Below are 17,028 nucleotides of genomic sequence, written 5' to 3'. Positions count from 1 at the left end.
TGAAGGGAGTCTGAACATCTGTGTTGGATTTTACTGAACTTAAAACCGGACAGGCCCTCCTTCTCCTGAGATCTGTCTTAAGAGTCTGAAGATTTGGCATATTTATGCAGCTTAGACTTCTGTTTTCTAGACTTGTATTTTGTCTTCAAGGAATTCTTTGTCCCCAGAGATAAACAAATTAGCTATCAATAAAACAGAAGTTCTAAAACTGCTATGAATAATTCCTAAAAAGGCACGAACTTTTGACCAAAAATGTATGCAATAGGTCCTAAGAGAGTCACTATTCCTGAGAATTCTATCTTTAAATGCTGGGAAAGATACTAACCCTCGAAGAGTCCACAGACATAGCTACTCATGAGAGAACTTTAACACTGAGTGGGGAGTTAACAGAGATATTAGGACATTGAAAATTTAGGAAAGAAGAATGTGGGAATCAGGAAAAAATAAAAAGGAGATAAAGGTAACGCATGTAACTATATTTGGTACTTCACTGTTTCCTCCACAATCCAAACCACTGCTCCCAACTTCATTTTTATTTGTTTGGCTACAGGTCTAGTTATCTGAGCTTTTTGGCTCTGTAACCCACCAATATGAATTTGACTCAGGCTACTACTTCCTGAAAGTACTCCTGAGAAAATTCTGCACCACTGTGTACATGCAGAATTCATATGCCCCACAGATTATTTTTTCTCTGCAGAAAATACGTTCGCCTGGGAAGGTACTGCAGTTACACTTTTCATCCACCAGGGGCTGCTGTGGTGCCAGAACAGAAGGCAGCCAACTCATCTGCCACAGCAGACAGCCATAGAAAGGGAGAGGAGAGACTGCACTCCTCACAGTGCCCTGCCCATGGGGGCAGGTGAGGAGACATGGGATATGGGGGGAGCGGGACAGAGGGGCACACAGGGCTGCTAGGGGGTCACAGCATTGATCCAGGGGCTGAACAGAAGTGATGGTGCAGCGACACATGGGGACACAAGGAGATGGGGTGGCTGAGTAGGGTTTACAGGGACACAGAGGGAGAGGGGCAGATGTGCCTGACTGAATGGGAGAGGCTAGAGATCAGCCAAAGTCTGCATGGGGAATACTCCCCAACTTCCTAACAATGCCGCCCCCCCGAGCACAGACTTTCTTTCCCATACTTCTCCTACCCCCACCCGACAAACCCTTCACGTTCACTCTCAGGCTCCTTCCCAGCAATTACTTCCTTCTCCCTCAGCTCCTCCATTACGCTTGACTCCCCCAAGCTTTTGCATGGCTTTGAGGGGTACAGGAAATACATTTCTGTATTGTAATTTAAATGAATCATTACTCAAAATTCTGTATTAATATACCTAGTAAGGGATTTATTTGTCAAAAAACATTTTCTGAATCTTTTGTTGTCTGTACTGTTATAAACATACTTGGCTGACAGGTATTTTAAAATAAATCATCAAAATAATTGAAAACTGTGTGATTACATTGTGTTATTTTGACATATATGCAGAATTTTGCAGAATTCTAAAGTACTGTTCACAGAACTTAATTTTTTGTTGCAGAATTCCCCCAAAGTACTGAAAGGTAGTCAGACTCATAAGAGGAGTTTCTGAGGACCTGTAAAATTAGCTGGCTCTCACTCCAGGCCCTGGGGGGACATCGCTCTGCATTGAAAATGTCACCATCATAACTGACAATCTTGACAGAAGCCAACGATTAAATATGTAATATGACTACATTACCCTTTCATATTTGGAGCTAAGTGAGCTAAGTATATTTGGAGCAGTAACTTTCCCCTTTATTTCTCATGCTGTAGAGGACCTCTAAGCAGGCCAAAACATTTAGCTACAGAGCCAGAAAATAAGACCCAAATCCCATGAGCTTCCAAAAACAGGGAAATGAAGATAAAGAAGAAAAGCCAGAAATCACAGCAGCAAAATGCAAATGGAAAAATCACATATTGCTCTCACTTTCTCATGTATTCCTGCTCCACCTCCTTGCCAGGTGTTTTTACTTAAAATGAGAAGTGAATGCTAGTGTTGGAAAAGCCAACTCCAGATGCTTGTGCTCCCTCTCTATGTGCTTTCACTGCACGATCTGAATTAAAGCACACCACACAGGGAAGCTGTGAAGTTATCCATGTTTCCTCCACTGTGAGACACATCTGACTTGGTATGGTCTGTAGGCTTTAATTTGACCAGTTCTGATTTCCTGCTTTCTGCAGATAAACAGGACTTCAGTCTGAAGGACTGAGTCTGGTACCTTTCAAGAATTCTAAATTCAATTTAAGTCAATATATTGAAGGCAGCCAAAGCAATTTGGCCAAATAAAGTGTTCTACAGTGTGACAGTTACAAAAGTTTATTTATAAAACCATATATTTTCATGATATAGTGTAAAAAGCTAATCAAACAAGCTATAATTCTGTCATTCAAGTTTCATTAAAAAGTCAACATAATTTTATCAGTCTATAAAATTATATTTATATAGTGAAAATGGCCTCAACATTATGGATTAGATGGACATTATGACCTCAACTACTGCAATGCACAAAGATGGGAAATCACTGTCTGAGGAGAGCACCCCACTGGTGCAGTATACGAGGAAAACCACTTTGTACATGTTATATGTACAATTATATGTAGATCGAGCCCTTCGTTTTCACTTTTTTTATTTAATTTTTCCTGGGACTATATCAGTGTTTCTTACCACAAACAACAAAAACAGGTGAAAATCAGTGCAAAAAACTATTATTAATTTTTCTGGGTAAATACTGGGGTTTATTTTGGTGACCGGAAAGACGGGGATTAATTCAAGTAGGTTAATGTTGTGAATTCCATTCATCAATGTTGTTTGCTGCAGAACTAAAACCCGACTCAAAACACTCCACCTATGAGTTTAAGAAAACAACATCTCTCTAATACCCAAATAAAACTTTTCATTTGAATAAACAGCTTACTGTTGTAGCTTAGAACTATTAGTCTATAAATATTTAAATTTAATAAATTGGGCCACACAATTTGCAACATGTACATTCAACTTCAAAAGTTTACAAAAAAACAAAAACAGGAGCAAAGGATGAATACTTCCTTGTGCTCTGAAATGTATTCTGATTCAGATTTTTGTTTTCTTCCCATTTTAGTGCATGAAATTTTTAAATCGTTATCTGTTAACAGCTTGAAATGTGTACATGATAGGTGTGAGATTCATCAGTACATTCAGATCCGCACGCACTTCAGATCTGACATGCGTGCCTGTTTGTTTATTGTGTATCTTCTCGACTAATACATAGCCTTATTTCAACAGGCAGCATTGCATATACGCAGACTGAAGTATTATCGTAATACATACATCTCATGCAATGTATTGTATTTTCCTAAAAAAGATTTATATATTTGAATGATACAAAAAGAGGGGGAAAAAAGGAATACTTTTTTTTACAACCCCAGAACGTTTTGGTAAAAATCAGTTTAAACTGAAAATGAAGAGGCTTATATGTACACTTTATCGCAGGGAAACAACTGAAAAATATTTAGCCATTTAGCAGTGAGAACAGGATTTCCTCCACTCCCATCTCTTACATTGCCCAATAAGCACTCAGAATCAGAATCCTGGTTCCAAGTGTTTTAGTCCAATAATGGTTTTTGCCCATGACAAATGAGTTTTACAGAAGAGGTCATTTTTAATTTAAATAAAATATAGCAGACCAAAATAATTTATTCAGTAAAATACTTACCCATGAATACTGGTGGTTGGTATTTTTTCTTGACAAAGAAAGGTTGCAATGAAGTCTGCTTTTTTCTTTGTTTCCACAAACACCATAGTTCGCTCATCTCCTGCAACAGATTAAAGACACAATCTGGCAAAGGGGGGACATTACAAACTTCCTACATCTCAAAAGCACTAATGTGTTTTTATCATTTCTACCATAAACATATTGCCATAATTTAAATAGATTCAGAGTTTAAGACCACAAGGAACCAGTCTGATCATCTTGCTTCACCTCCTACACAATAGGCTACAGAATTTCACCCACTAGTTTCTGTATCAAGCACTTACCCTTTGGGGTAAAACATTTGCCAACTCCCTACGCCTCATGATCCAACCTCTGCAGCTTCTTTCCTATCACCCTAAAAACTCTGCTCACTAATAGCAAGAGTAATAATTAGGGCTGTCAATTAATCGTAACTAACTCACTCGATTAACTCAAATTAATTGCGATTCATTGAGGTTTTAATCGCACTGTTAACCAATAGAATACCAACTGAAATTTATTAAACATTTTGGATGTTTTTCTACATTTTCATATATATTGTATTCTGTGCTGCAATTGAAATCAAAGTGTATATTATTTATTACAAATATTTGCACTGTAAAAATGATAAAAGAAATAGTATTTTTCAGTTCACCTCATATAAGTACTGCAGTGCAATCTCTTTGTGCAAGTGCAATTTACAAATGTAGTTTGCACTCAAAAACAAAACAATGTAAAACTTCAGTGCCCACAAGTCCACTCAGTGCTGCTACTTGTTCAGCCAATCATTAAGACAAACAAGTTTGTTCACATTTACAGGAGATAATGCTGCCCTCTTCTTATTTACAATGTCACCAGAAAGTGAGAACAAGCATTTGCCTGGCACTTTTGTAGACAGCACTGCCAAGTATTTACGTGCCAGATATGCTAAACATTCATATGTCCCTTCATGCTTCAGCCACCATTCCAGAGAACATGCTTTCATGACGATGACGCTTGTTAAAAAAACAAAGCGTTAATTAAATTTGTGACTGAACGCAAAGAAGGTACCAATATGAGATTTCTGAAGACAGCTACAGCACTCGACCCAAGGTTTAAGAATCTGAAGTGCCTTCCAGAATCAGAGGGATGAGGTGTGGGGCATGCTTTCAGAAGTCTTAAAAGAGCAACACTGCAATGCAGAAACTACAGAACCCAAACCACCAAAAAAAGAAAATCAACCTTCTGCTGGTTTTAGAGTAGCAGCTGTCTTAGTCTGTATCCACAAAAAAAGGAGGACTTGTGGTATCTTAGAGGCTAACAAATTTATTTGAGCATAAGCTTTCATGAACTACAGCTCACTTCATCGGATGCATTCAGTAGAAAATACAGTGAGTAGATTTTATATACACAGAGAACATGATACAATGGGTGTTACCATACACACTGTAACGTATCAGGTAAGGTGAGCTGTTACCAGCAGGAGAGCAGGAAGGAGAAAATCTTTTGTAGTGATAATCAAAGTGGGCCATTTCCAGCACTTGACAAGAACATCTGAGGAACAATTGGGGAGGGGGGAGATAAACATGGGGAAACAGTTTCACTTTGTGTAATGACCCATCCACTCCCAGTCTTTATTCAAGCCTAAGTTAATGGTATCCATTTTGCAAATTAATTCCAATTCAGCAGTCTCTCGTTGGAGTCTGTTTTTTAAGTTTTTTTGTTGAAGAATTGCCACTTTTAGATCTGTAATCGAGTGACCAAAGAGATTAAAGTGTTCTCTGACTTGTTTTTGAATGTTATAATTCTTGAAGTCTGATTTATGTCCATTTATTCCTTTACATAGAGACTGTCCAGTTTGGCCAATGTACATGGTTGTACAATATACCTTCTGCTGGTGGCATCTGACTCAGATAATGAAAATGAACATGAGTTGGCCCGCACTGCTTTGGATCATGATCAAGCAGAACCCATCATCAGCATTGAAGCATGTCCTCTGGAATGGTGGTTGAAGCACAAGGGAAATATGAATCTTTAGCACATCTGGCACGTTAATATCTTGCGACACCGGCTACAACAGTGCCATGAGAACACCTGTTCTCACTTTTAGGTGACACTGTAAACAAGAAGCAGGCAGCATTATCTCCTGCAAATGTAAATAAACTTGTTTGTTTGAGCGATTGGCTGAACAAGGAGGAGGACTGAGTGGGGTTGCAGTGTCTAAAATTTTATATTGTGTTCAAAAATAAAACAGTTACAAATGTAGAATTATGTACAAAAGTAAGTTCAATTTTCCTGATAAAGAGATTGCATTACAGTACTTGTATTAGGTGAATTGAAAAATACTATTTCTGTTTGTTTGGTTTTTTTTACAGTGCAAATACTTGTAATCAAAAATAAATATAAAGTGAGCATTGTACACTTTATATTGTGTTGTAACTGAAATCAATATATTTGAAAATGTAAAAAAATCCAAAAATAGTTAAATAAATGGTATTCTGTTATTGTTTAATTGCGCGATAAATCACAATTCATTTTTTAATCGCTTGACAGCCCTAGTAATAATGGAGGTATGCTATTCTCTGGCACTAGAAGTACAACCCACCTAGTTTTTGAAACCTTTCTGAAGGGTTATTACTGAGCTTATTTTAAAATAAACTACATGCAAAAACTTATTCTCAAAGCAAGATCAGGATTATTAAAAAAAAACACATTCAAATACTATTATTCTGGTGGGTGGAGGTGAGTTCTGTGGAGTACCGAAACGGTCAATTGATCTAGCTGATTTTGTCTGTCCATCCAGCCATGATGGCCTTCACAGATGAACAAAAGAAGAGTCATGTATATAGTCAAAAGAAGTCAGAGCTGAATACTAGAACACGTCATTAGTTAACACACTTGACACCAGCAGGACAACAGTACCTCCCCACTTCTCCAAAAAGATTTAATAGGATGTGTGTTGAGGCCTAGTAAGAATTTATTACATTTACAAGATACAGAACACATTTAATAATGTAGTATGAAGTATCACATAACTGAACAACACCTATCAATTCTATAAAATCAATTTTGTGATAGAGGTATTGGATTATACCTGTACTTTGCATTTCTGTGAGCGGACCAATGGTCTGTGAACAGAGATGTTCTTGCTTCAGATAGCTTTCCCAACCAATTGGCAGAAACCTTCGGTGCCTTTTTCCCCAACTAACAACTTGCCCTCACTAACTAGTGGTCAATATTCCCCCACAGAATTCCAGTTCCAAATAATAAACTAAAATTGGACCAGGGTAGAAAGTAAGTCTCGCAGGTGGAATTGTAGAGTTCCTTCACAGAAATGACCACAAATCCTTATTTTTGCTCTGCGGGGTGCCAGCAACCTGGGAAACTATTTTTCGTCTAGCAGTACCCAAAACTAGTGGATTATCTATAGAACACCTATATACAACATAAACATGTTTAAAACAAAATTACTTACATTAGGAAATTTGCTAAAGGAAGAAAATACTCTACTGAAATGGATACTGTCTTTTACTATATAACAGTACAGTGCCTAGAAAAGTGGGGTCCTAGACCTGGCTGAGTAGCAGAATCAAGCGCTAAAATAAATTCCTATTAACTTGATTTTCTCTGGAAAAGACAATTAAAAAGCTAACAAAGAAAGTTACTTATGCTTTGCAGAATTTCAACCAGTTTTTCTCTCTTGGAATATTGGGAAACTTGAAGAATGGTCTGTTGAACATCACTACAGGCTCCACCCACTTGTCCAACAGCAACAAATAAATATTCAGGTTTCAAAAATTCTCCAGCCAGCCTTTAAAAAGAACAAGGTTTACATTATTATAGTGGTACCTGATTTGTATTGTGCTAATAAGTAGTTTAAGTAAGTTGCATAAAGCTTTTTATTATATATAAACCCAATCACCACAACACAACAAAGGAATAGACTTTTAGACTTAAAAATTAGACCTTTCAGACCAAATTATATCCTGGGATATACAGTACTCCCATTAATGTTACAGGAATCCAGGGCAGAATTTTTGCCTTAAGTTTTTAAAATAATCAACACAATCTTTAATAAGAAAAATTTGAGAATGCAAAGCACTAACTGCTAATTGTAGGATTAGACGTCAGGATTCCTGAATCTCAGCAAGCTCAGCAGTTTAACAGTCCACCAGACCACACTGCTTCTCGCATAAGTCAGCATCTCCTCTGCTTACATGCCAAGGAGACACTGACCCATGCTGCAATAACTGAAGTTAACTCTTTTACATAGTGAACACAAACCACAGAAAATGAGTTCAACTTGGGGTCTTTTCAATAATAAACTTAATATCCTATAAAGTTTGTTAAATATTAGTGCTCAATTTTTTAAAACAGTATTAAGTAGCAACTTCAAACATTTTTATTTGATTGTCCATATAAGCGAAGTCTGATCACAGATCTTAAAAACACATTTTCTGCAACTACATTTCCAGCTTCACACAAATTATCACACACCTTTGAATTTCTTCCGGGAAAGTGGCACTAAACATTAGTGTTTGACGCCTGTCTTTTGATGGCATGCCTGGGCAAGAGATTAATTTCTTCATCTCTGGACCAAAACCCATATCGAGCATACGGTCGGCTTCATCTAACACCAAATATCTCACTTTACGCAGTCCAATCTTCAGTGGATTTTTAAATAAATACAATAAGAACGAAAACAGCTTTAAAATATTTCAGTAAAGATACATTCAAAACAGAACAGGCTAAAAACAAGAAACTTTTCTGCCAATACCATTTTCTGTGACTATCTGTAATAATGGTAAGGTATTCCTCTCCTCTCAGAAAGCAGGTCAGTCACATTTAAAATGCTTCCTGTTTTCCCCAGAATCACCTTATACCTGTTCATTTCTATCCAGTACACAACTTAAAGATCTTAACTTACTTTACCTCTGCACTATCTACTCTACAAAGTGTCAGGGAATTTCAGTACAAAAAATAATTTCTGATATAGTTCAACATAGTTAAAAAATTTAGTCTAGTTGGAACGCATCCATTTTGTCGTAACCAGACCTCTGACGTTTATTAGTGACAGGCGCCCAACACACCCTTTGTTCCCTGACATGACCCCTTGGTGTCACTAATGCAGACCTCCACCAAGTCACAGAACAAATTAGTGGCTACAGACAAAAGTTTATTTTGTGACTATTGTCACCAATCAGGAGTGAGATTCTGACCAGCTGTCCTAGGAAAACGGATGGAAAACCAACACCAGATGCTTCCTTGGTAGCAAGGAACACAATTCTCCAGGAGGCAATGAGATATCTTCACCTGCCCAGGGCCTTATTTACTGAGCATTACTTTAACACTTCACCATAGGTTTTGTGTTTTTTCTGCCAACATTCACCTAAGTGCAAATAATAGAGTCACAAACTTACAAACTGATTAATGGAAAAAATAAGTTGTTTCCAAATATGTTAATTTAATTCTTTTCATATTAAGAAAATAGTTCCACACAGACAATAAAAGCTGCTAATCCTAATACTAAGGATTTTACTACCAACAGAAGACTAAGCCAGTGTAAATCAGATGGAGATTTGCCCTGAAGAGAGAGACCACTAGGGAGACCTGAATTCATGTCCCTGCACCAAAGTTGTAATTTTCTGAAAATCAAAACAACAAATACGACTGAGCCCATAAGTAAACAAGATTGTCAATACCTTTCACTTCTGTAATCCTTTTCTTGCCATGTCATCTTCCAAACACTTACCTGTCTCCCTGGCTGGTATTATGTCAGACTCCAGTTCCTCAGGGCAAGAATACTGTCACAACTAGATGTCTTAAAGTGCTACATACATTTATGGTGTTACAAGAGTCCAAATATAAATCCTGCTAAGTGCTCTAAATATGCATCTATTTACAAACATATTTTACATTGGCTAGTTATACTACTGCAACAAGTTTAGCATTTTTTTCAAAAATGCTACCTAGTTAGGTCATGCAAATGGAATCACTGCAACCTCATATGACTGCCAAATTCATCCATTCTAATCAATGGTGACAAGTTTGCAAATCTGTCTTTGCTTGCATCAAGTTAGACTGACTAGCACTGATCTGTAATAAATCTGGTGCAAACTGTTTTCAAGGAATTCAAGGTAAATTACACACTTAAATGTAATCGAAACTTTAGGTAAGATCTTACCTTTTCTTTTCCTATGATGTCCATAAGCCTTCCTGGGGTAGCACATAATATATTACAGCCTTGCTTTATCTGACGAATTGAATGACCTGTCTGCGTACCTCCATATATCACAACTGGCCTTATGCAAGTTCTATTAAATTGGCAAGAAATTGTGATTACGTAGTCACAAGTCAATTCTTCGTTACACACCTTCATTTATAAACCCTCCTCCCCCTCATCCCAGGAATTACTGTATTGGTTCATAGTTACAGCATTTAAAGCTTTTCCACAAACTGCTCAAGTCAGGAACTTAAATAATGGGTGACTGTGGTTGATGTTGAGAGAGGCAAGATTTTGTTTGATGATGTACTAGGACTAGCACAAACATTTAGTAATTCGGCATTCTCTCAGTTATTTGCTCATTAATCCTCCATACAATTACTATAGAGCTAAGACTAACAGCTACTATTTTTAGCATCCTGATGCCAGTCCTCTGTATTTTGTTTGAGGCTTTTGTAAATTTCATACATTACAGAATTAAAACATGGTAGCTAAAAGGTCACATTCAAAGTCAGAAAATGCCAACGTTAATTTTTCTTGTACAACTTATCTTTCCCCTTTGTGCATAAATATCATGATGACTGTCTTGCATGGTTACATTACACCTTTTCCCACAGGATCTCTATCTCATGCAGTGGTTAAATCAGCAGTTCAATATCCATTTGCTACATTTTGGGCACTCGGTTCACCATGGGCTTGCACTTGCTTTCACTTACACCAGTGAGAACTGCGACTGAATCTGCTGACAGATTTACTCCAGGCCTACGCTATAATAATTGCGAGAAGAATTTACCCACAAAAACATAGATCCCATTCATTATGTCCTTGCTTTATTCAATATGCACCATCATCCCACAAGCTGAATGAGTAAGGCACTCTTTTACCCAGGACTCCTAAGTAACCTTGGAGCTGAAGTCCCACTGAATAAGTCACACATGCTTGAAAAATTGTACTCCCTTTGAACAACATCCAATATACAATCATTACAACTACTGTAACAAATACACACAAAGGACAGATTTAATGCTGGGCAAGCAACCTTAACTGAGGCACTGAGTGTCCATCGTAAGTGGTTTCCTTAAAAAGGACATAATAGTAACAAATTCTATAGTGTGGAACTTAAAAGCTACTGCACTTGAATGAGCTGTTTTGTACAAGATGAATCATTAATGAAGCAAAGGTAGTAAGTGCATCAAATGAGAGATTTGTTTAAAAAAAGGCATTTAAAATTCTATTTAACTGTTATGCACACGTATGTAGTGCCAACAGAACTTTGGAAGATTACACAATTAGAGTGGTTGTGTGAAACGTTTTTCCAGCTATTCCATTTGCCAAGGGATGGGCACAGATTTTTACGAAATCAAAAAACAAACAAAGACGCTTATCCAACCTCAGGGCTCAGTGCTGAATTTCTATCCCTCTCCTTTGAGGCAACAGAACTGCTGTAAAGAAACGACTGACAACTTTTTTTAAAAATAGCAGCAAGAGTGTTTTGCCTGAAAAGATTCAAACAAAAAACAACCCCCTAAAACACTCACCATTTTTGCTCAGACTTTCAATAAGATCTCTTTGAACCTTAATTTAGAGTCTATTAGTAATACTGAACTGTAGCTACTTTATTTTTATTGTCAAGATGAGTGAATGCCAAAAAAACCTTACCATAAATTATGAAAGCAAACTAGATTATTTCATTTTACTAACAAATTGGAACTCATTTCATAGGAAGCGTCGCTTTGTGCTTCTATAAACATTTGTCACAAATCACCTTACAAACTCTTTTTGCCCATTCTAACTTCTTATCCATATATTAAATGTCAACTAGACTACAAAAAACTTCTTTTGTGGCCTAAATTCAATTCCTTGCTCAAGTGAATGTAGACAAATTGAATTGGATGAAAAGTGTGGGGTTTTTTTTGTTTGTTTTTTTTTTTTTTAAAGGAAATGCCATGGTAGCAATTCTTTGATTTTACAGTCATTAAATTAAGCCTCATACTTTTGCAATGTAGCCTGGTATTTTTTTAAAAGCTTACCCATATGAAAACTTTCTTGCTTCCAGAAAGATCTGGTTTATCAGTTCTCTAGTTGGGGCTACAATAATACATTCTGGTTCTTGCTGCTCTCTGAAGTGACTGGCAGTTACCCCATCTTTCATCATGTGAGCCAAAATTGGCAAAAGAAAAGCTGCCTGGAAAGCAAACATGAATGCTTTATTAGCATTGTGTTTAAAAGGTTTGTTTCAGGAGCATGAGCAATTTGTGAAGCAATGAAGTTAAAGAAAATAACTTTATTTGAAGATTGAAAAGTTATAATAAACCTAGCAAGTTCTACAGAAATTCAGAGACGGGAGGGCTGCAGGTACTCAGGAGTGCTATCTGGGGGGGAGGGGGCACACACAGATGGGAGCAGCCTGGAGCACGAGCTGGGGCTGGCAGGCTCCCTACCCGGCTTCTCAGAAATGGCAACATTTCCCTCCCTAAGCTCCTAACTTCATGTGCTGCCAGCTACACAGCTCCCATTGGCTGGGAACTGCGGGGTCAGTGCCTGCAGCTAGGAGTGAGGGAGCGACATATTGCCGCTTCCAGGGAGCCCCCCACAAGGTAAGCAGCATCCAGAGCCCTCATCCCCTCCCACGCCTGAAGCCCCAGATCTGAGCCTCCTCCCACACCCCAAACTCCTCCTGCTGCTGCTGAAGGGTGGTGGCCTGAGACTGGCACAGCAGTGGCCGGTGCTGAAGTCACTGTGGTCGTGGAAAATCACAGAATCCAGGACCTCCCTGACAAACTCTCAGCCTTACTTGTGAGGTATCCACTGAAAACTAAACTCACTGATCAATAATATTCTTGAAAGATGTATGCATGCAGTGGGTTATAAAGGAGTTATGGGACATATGCTGGAATGGTAACTAAAATGTGTTGAAGCCAGGCATGTCAGGGAAGTTAGTAAACAGACCTGCTGAGACAAAGGAATTCGTATTTGAGTCTTTGACCAGCCCAATCTTCAGCCAAAGACACCGAAAATCCATATTTACATATAAGCAGAAACAGGACCATCAATACAGCATGGAAAGGAGATGGTAGGAACCTGAACAATTTGCATTTCAGCGAACACAAATGGGGGAAAAGAGAGCATGGAGCTTCCTTCACCACCAGGTTCCATGTCGCCTTCCTCACAGCTTAAAGTTCTTTGAGCAGCAGCAGTCAGAAGAATCCATTTCAAAGGTTTACTGGTCTATAAAGACAGTGGGTATGAACCTCAACTGAGAAGCAACTGAGTCAACTTATTGTATACAATATTACTATATTAATCAGTGTACAGAGTGAGGTCTTTTCTTAAAGCTAATGACACTGGTGATTCGTATCATTGTTAAATGTATGTATTAACACTACATAAGGAATTATGGATACTCATTGATATTAGGCTGTATAGTCTGCCCAGACAGGAGGGAATGTCATAGCTATCTACCTGTCTCCTGTGTAAATTAAGCATAGGAGAAATCAGAACCAATGGAAGCCCCCTTTATACAGATCTTTATACAGAACTTACCGTTTTTCCAGATCCTGTCTGGGCACATGCCATTAAATCTCTCCCTGCAAGTATAACAGGAATACTATACTTCTGCACTGGCGTAAGTTTCAAATATCCAGCTTTAGCAATGTTCTTGTTCAATGTTTGACAAAGATTAGCTTCTTCAAAAGTCTAGAAAAGAATCAAGAAAAAGTCTATACTGTTGTATATCACCATACTAAAATTATTCAAATTCAGAAGTTGAGAAATACTGATAGGAAGTGGTCTAGAAGCTTGAAACACCAGAACTACTCCACTGCTCCTCAGGATTCAGAACTTTTCATGTCTACGGCTACTTGAGCGTGTCCCATCACCTATTTAATTCCCCTCAACAATATCCTGCAACTGCTGCTGTGACCATTCCTTCATACGAGTGCCATTCAGAAAAAGTTAAAAGGATTGCCGGAGTAACATGGAGAGCTTCAATGATTGAACAAAAAGAAAAGGAGTACTTGTGGCACCTTAGAAACTAACCAATTTATTTGAGCACAAGCTTTCGTGAGCTACAGCTCACTTCATCAGATGAAGTGAGCTAGTGAGCTGTAGCTCACAAAAGCTTATGCTCAAATAAATTGGTTAGTCTCTAAGGTGCCACAAGTACTCCTTTTCTTTTTGCGAATACAGACTAACACGGCTGTTACTCTGAAACCAATGATTGAACAGTTAGGCATTGCAGGACAAGATTCAGATGCCATTTTGGTTCTCTGAATAGGTGGAAGCTCAACTGCCGTATCTGGCTTCAGAAATCTACAGACAGATCTGAAAGCAATTTCTTCGGATTGCAGCACTGTACTGAACTGACAGACTTCCCACAGTGCAAATTTCACTGCCCCACGTCCAAGTGAATTTATGCTGATTCTGCCTTTTGAATCTCATCAACATTCCCCAGACTGATAAGTTGCCTAGTTGCTCCAGAGTCCCTGAGATTGGCTTCTGTAGTGGAGTATCAAAGCAGTTTCTAGGACAACATACAGGAGCATAGAAATTTCCATACTGGATCAGTCCAGGGGTCCATCAAGTCCAACATCCTATCATCAACAGTAGCTAGCAAAAATATTTTAGGAAAGGTGCAAGAAACTCTGAAGCAAGCAGTTATGGGATAACCTGGCTTCAGGGAAAGTTTCCTCCTACCTCATCCACCACCAATAGTCAGAAGCAGGCTTAAAACCTGAAGCATGATGGTTTATATTTCTTCAAAACCTTATTTAATATTTACAAAAATTCTGGATTATTCTGGTTATCCCCATCAATGTCTAATCCCTTTCTGAACCCTGATAAGCTTTTGAAGCTCTTGGCCTCTAATTATCTTGTGGAAACAGTAGACCTGGTGTCTTAGCTGGTCTAGAACCTTGTCTGTTCTAGACTTAAACAGCCCTTCACCATCAAGTGGAGTCTTACCTGCATTCTTGTTTTGAGAGGAAATCCTGACAAACATAGCCACAAGTGGTACTTCAAATTAATCACAGCTGCTACAATTCTAGAGGCCTCATCTGAAGCACTGAATGATGCTCTGACGGCATACTTAGCAACTGACTGACTGACCTTCAGAAATAAAAGGTTTGGCTAGTCTTGTATTGTCTTTCAGCAGTGACTGGAGCACGCGCTGGTGCTGGGAGTTGGCGGGGCTGGCAGGCTCCCTATCCGGCTTCTCGGAAACGGCTACATGTCCCTCCCTAAGCTCCTAACTTCATGTGCTGCCAGCTCCACAGTTCCCATTGGCTGGGAACTGCGGGGTCAGTGCCTGCAGCTAGGAGCTAAGGGAGGGACTTACTGCCGCTTCCAGGGAGCATCCCACAAGGTAAGCAGCACCCAGAACCCTCATCCCCTCCCACGCCCGAACCCCCAGACCTGAGCCTCCTCCCACGCCCCAAACTCCTCCTGCTGCTGGAGGGGGGGAGGCCTCTTTCTTCCATTTGCATATAATCACCTGACAGTTTACCATTCTAATGCCCAGACTGACAGAGGAGAACATATTCCTGCCTAAGTTTCTTATCTTCTCTATCAAAGTATTAGAGTGGATTTGAACTGCTTTAGCACTTTGAACTGCAGTCACATCACTACCAGTGAGACAAGAAGCAGCCAATATAACGGTAGTAATGAATGACTAACTACCCTGACATCTGTTGGAAAAGTAGTACAGCAAAACACAAAATTTCCAACCACCATTCCAAAAGGCGTGAGTCCATGCTGATGATGGGTTCTGCTTGATAACGATCCAAAGCAGAGCAGACCAACACCTGTTCATTTTCATCATCTGAATCAGGTGCCACCTGAAGAAGGTTGATTTTTTTTTTTGGTGGTTCGGGTTCTGTAGTTTCGCATCGGAGTGTTGCTGTTAAGACATCTGAAAGCATTCTCCACACCTTGTCCCTCTCAGATTTTGGAAGGCACTTCAGATTGTTAAATCTTGGGTCCAGTACTATATGAATCTTTAGAAATCTCACATTGGTACCTTCTTTGAGTTTTGTCAAACCTGTTGTGAAAGTGTTCTCTAAAATGAACATGTGCTGGGTCATCATCCGAGACTGCCATAACATGAAATATACGGCAGACAGTTGGTAAAACAGAACTGGAGACATACAAATCTCCCCCAAGAAGTTCAGTCACAAATTTAATTAACGCATCATTTTTTTAACGAGCATCATCAACATGGAAGCATGTCCTCTGGAAAGGTGACCAAAGAATGAGAGGGCATATGAATGTTTAGCATATGTGGAATGTAAATACCTTGCAATGCTGGCTCCAAAAGTGCCATGCGAATGTCTGTTCTCACTTTCAGGTGACATTGTAAATAAGAAGCAGTCAACAGTATCTCCCATAAATGTAAACAAACTTGTTTGTCTTAGCAATTGGCTGAACAAGAAGTAGGACTGAGTGGACTTGTAGGCTCTAAAGTTTTACATTGTTTTGCTTTTGAGTGCAGTTATGTAACAAAAAACTACATTTGTAAGTGACACTTTCACGATAAACAGACTGCACTACAGTACTTTATGAGGTGAACTGAAAAATACAATTTTTGTTTATCATTTTTACAGTGTAAATATTTGTAATAAAAAATATAAATTTAGCACTGTACACTTTGTATTCTGTGTTGTAATAGAAATCAATGGGTATTCTATTGTTTAACAATGCAATTAATTACAATTTTTTTTAATCGCAGTAAATTTTTTTGAGTTAATCACGTGAGTTAACTGTGATTAATCAACAGCCCTAGTAGAAATGTATAACTTAAAAGGGGAGATATAATGGAATGCTAACCTGTATTATTATTGTTCAGTCACTAGGTGGTGTTGAGTGTAAAATACCTTTTAAAGCTAACCTCAGCCATACATGGGAAACCACTAAAGGATCTTATGAACACATCTGGTGTGTATAAGCAAGCTCTGAAGCCACTCCGTATCTGGCACAAAAGTACATGACTGGAAAGTTACTACTGTATGTCCGACATGAAGAATTAGGAAGAGCATGGGAAAAGTTCCATGAGATGCTCTCTCTTTTGGAGGCTTTCTTCCAGCAGATGCATCCTTATAAAG

At 38.6% G+C, this 17,028-nt stretch overlaps 1 protein-coding gene across 8 annotated transcripts in view; it reads right to left on the bottom strand.

Annotated features, from left to right (window-relative positions):
• The window catches only part of DDX4 (DEAD-box helicase 4), a 104,821-nt gene that overhangs the window by 14,687 nt on the left and 73,106 nt on the right, over nt 1–17,028 (bottom strand). For 7 of the 8 annotated variants that reach the window (XM_073343953.1, XM_073343952.1, XM_073343960.1 and 4 more), the window contains 7 exons: nt 13,475–13,627; nt 13,013–13,159; nt 11,962–12,116; nt 9,893–10,022; nt 8,206–8,372; nt 7,374–7,519; nt 3,712–3,811 (listed from right to left, as the gene is read on the bottom strand). In XM_073343953.1, the coding sequence (XP_073200054.1) occupies nt 3,712–3,811; nt 7,374–7,519; nt 8,206–8,372; nt 9,893–10,022; nt 11,962–12,116; nt 13,013–13,159; nt 13,475–13,627 (998 nt within the window). The remainder of the gene's footprint in view (nt 1–3,711; nt 3,812–7,373; nt 7,520–8,205; nt 8,373–9,892; nt 10,023–11,961; nt 12,117–13,012; nt 13,160–13,474; nt 13,628–17,028) is intronic. The other variant, XM_073343958.1, reaches the window with a different exon arrangement.

The sequence above is a fragment of the Lepidochelys kempii genome, chromosome 5 (genome assembly GCF_965140265.1).
Source record: "Lepidochelys kempii isolate rLepKem1 chromosome 5, rLepKem1.hap2, whole genome shotgun sequence".
Lineage (NCBI taxonomy): Eukaryota > Metazoa > Chordata > Testudines > Cheloniidae > Lepidochelys > Lepidochelys kempii.
This window is presented reverse-complemented; position numbering and strand designations above follow the sequence as displayed.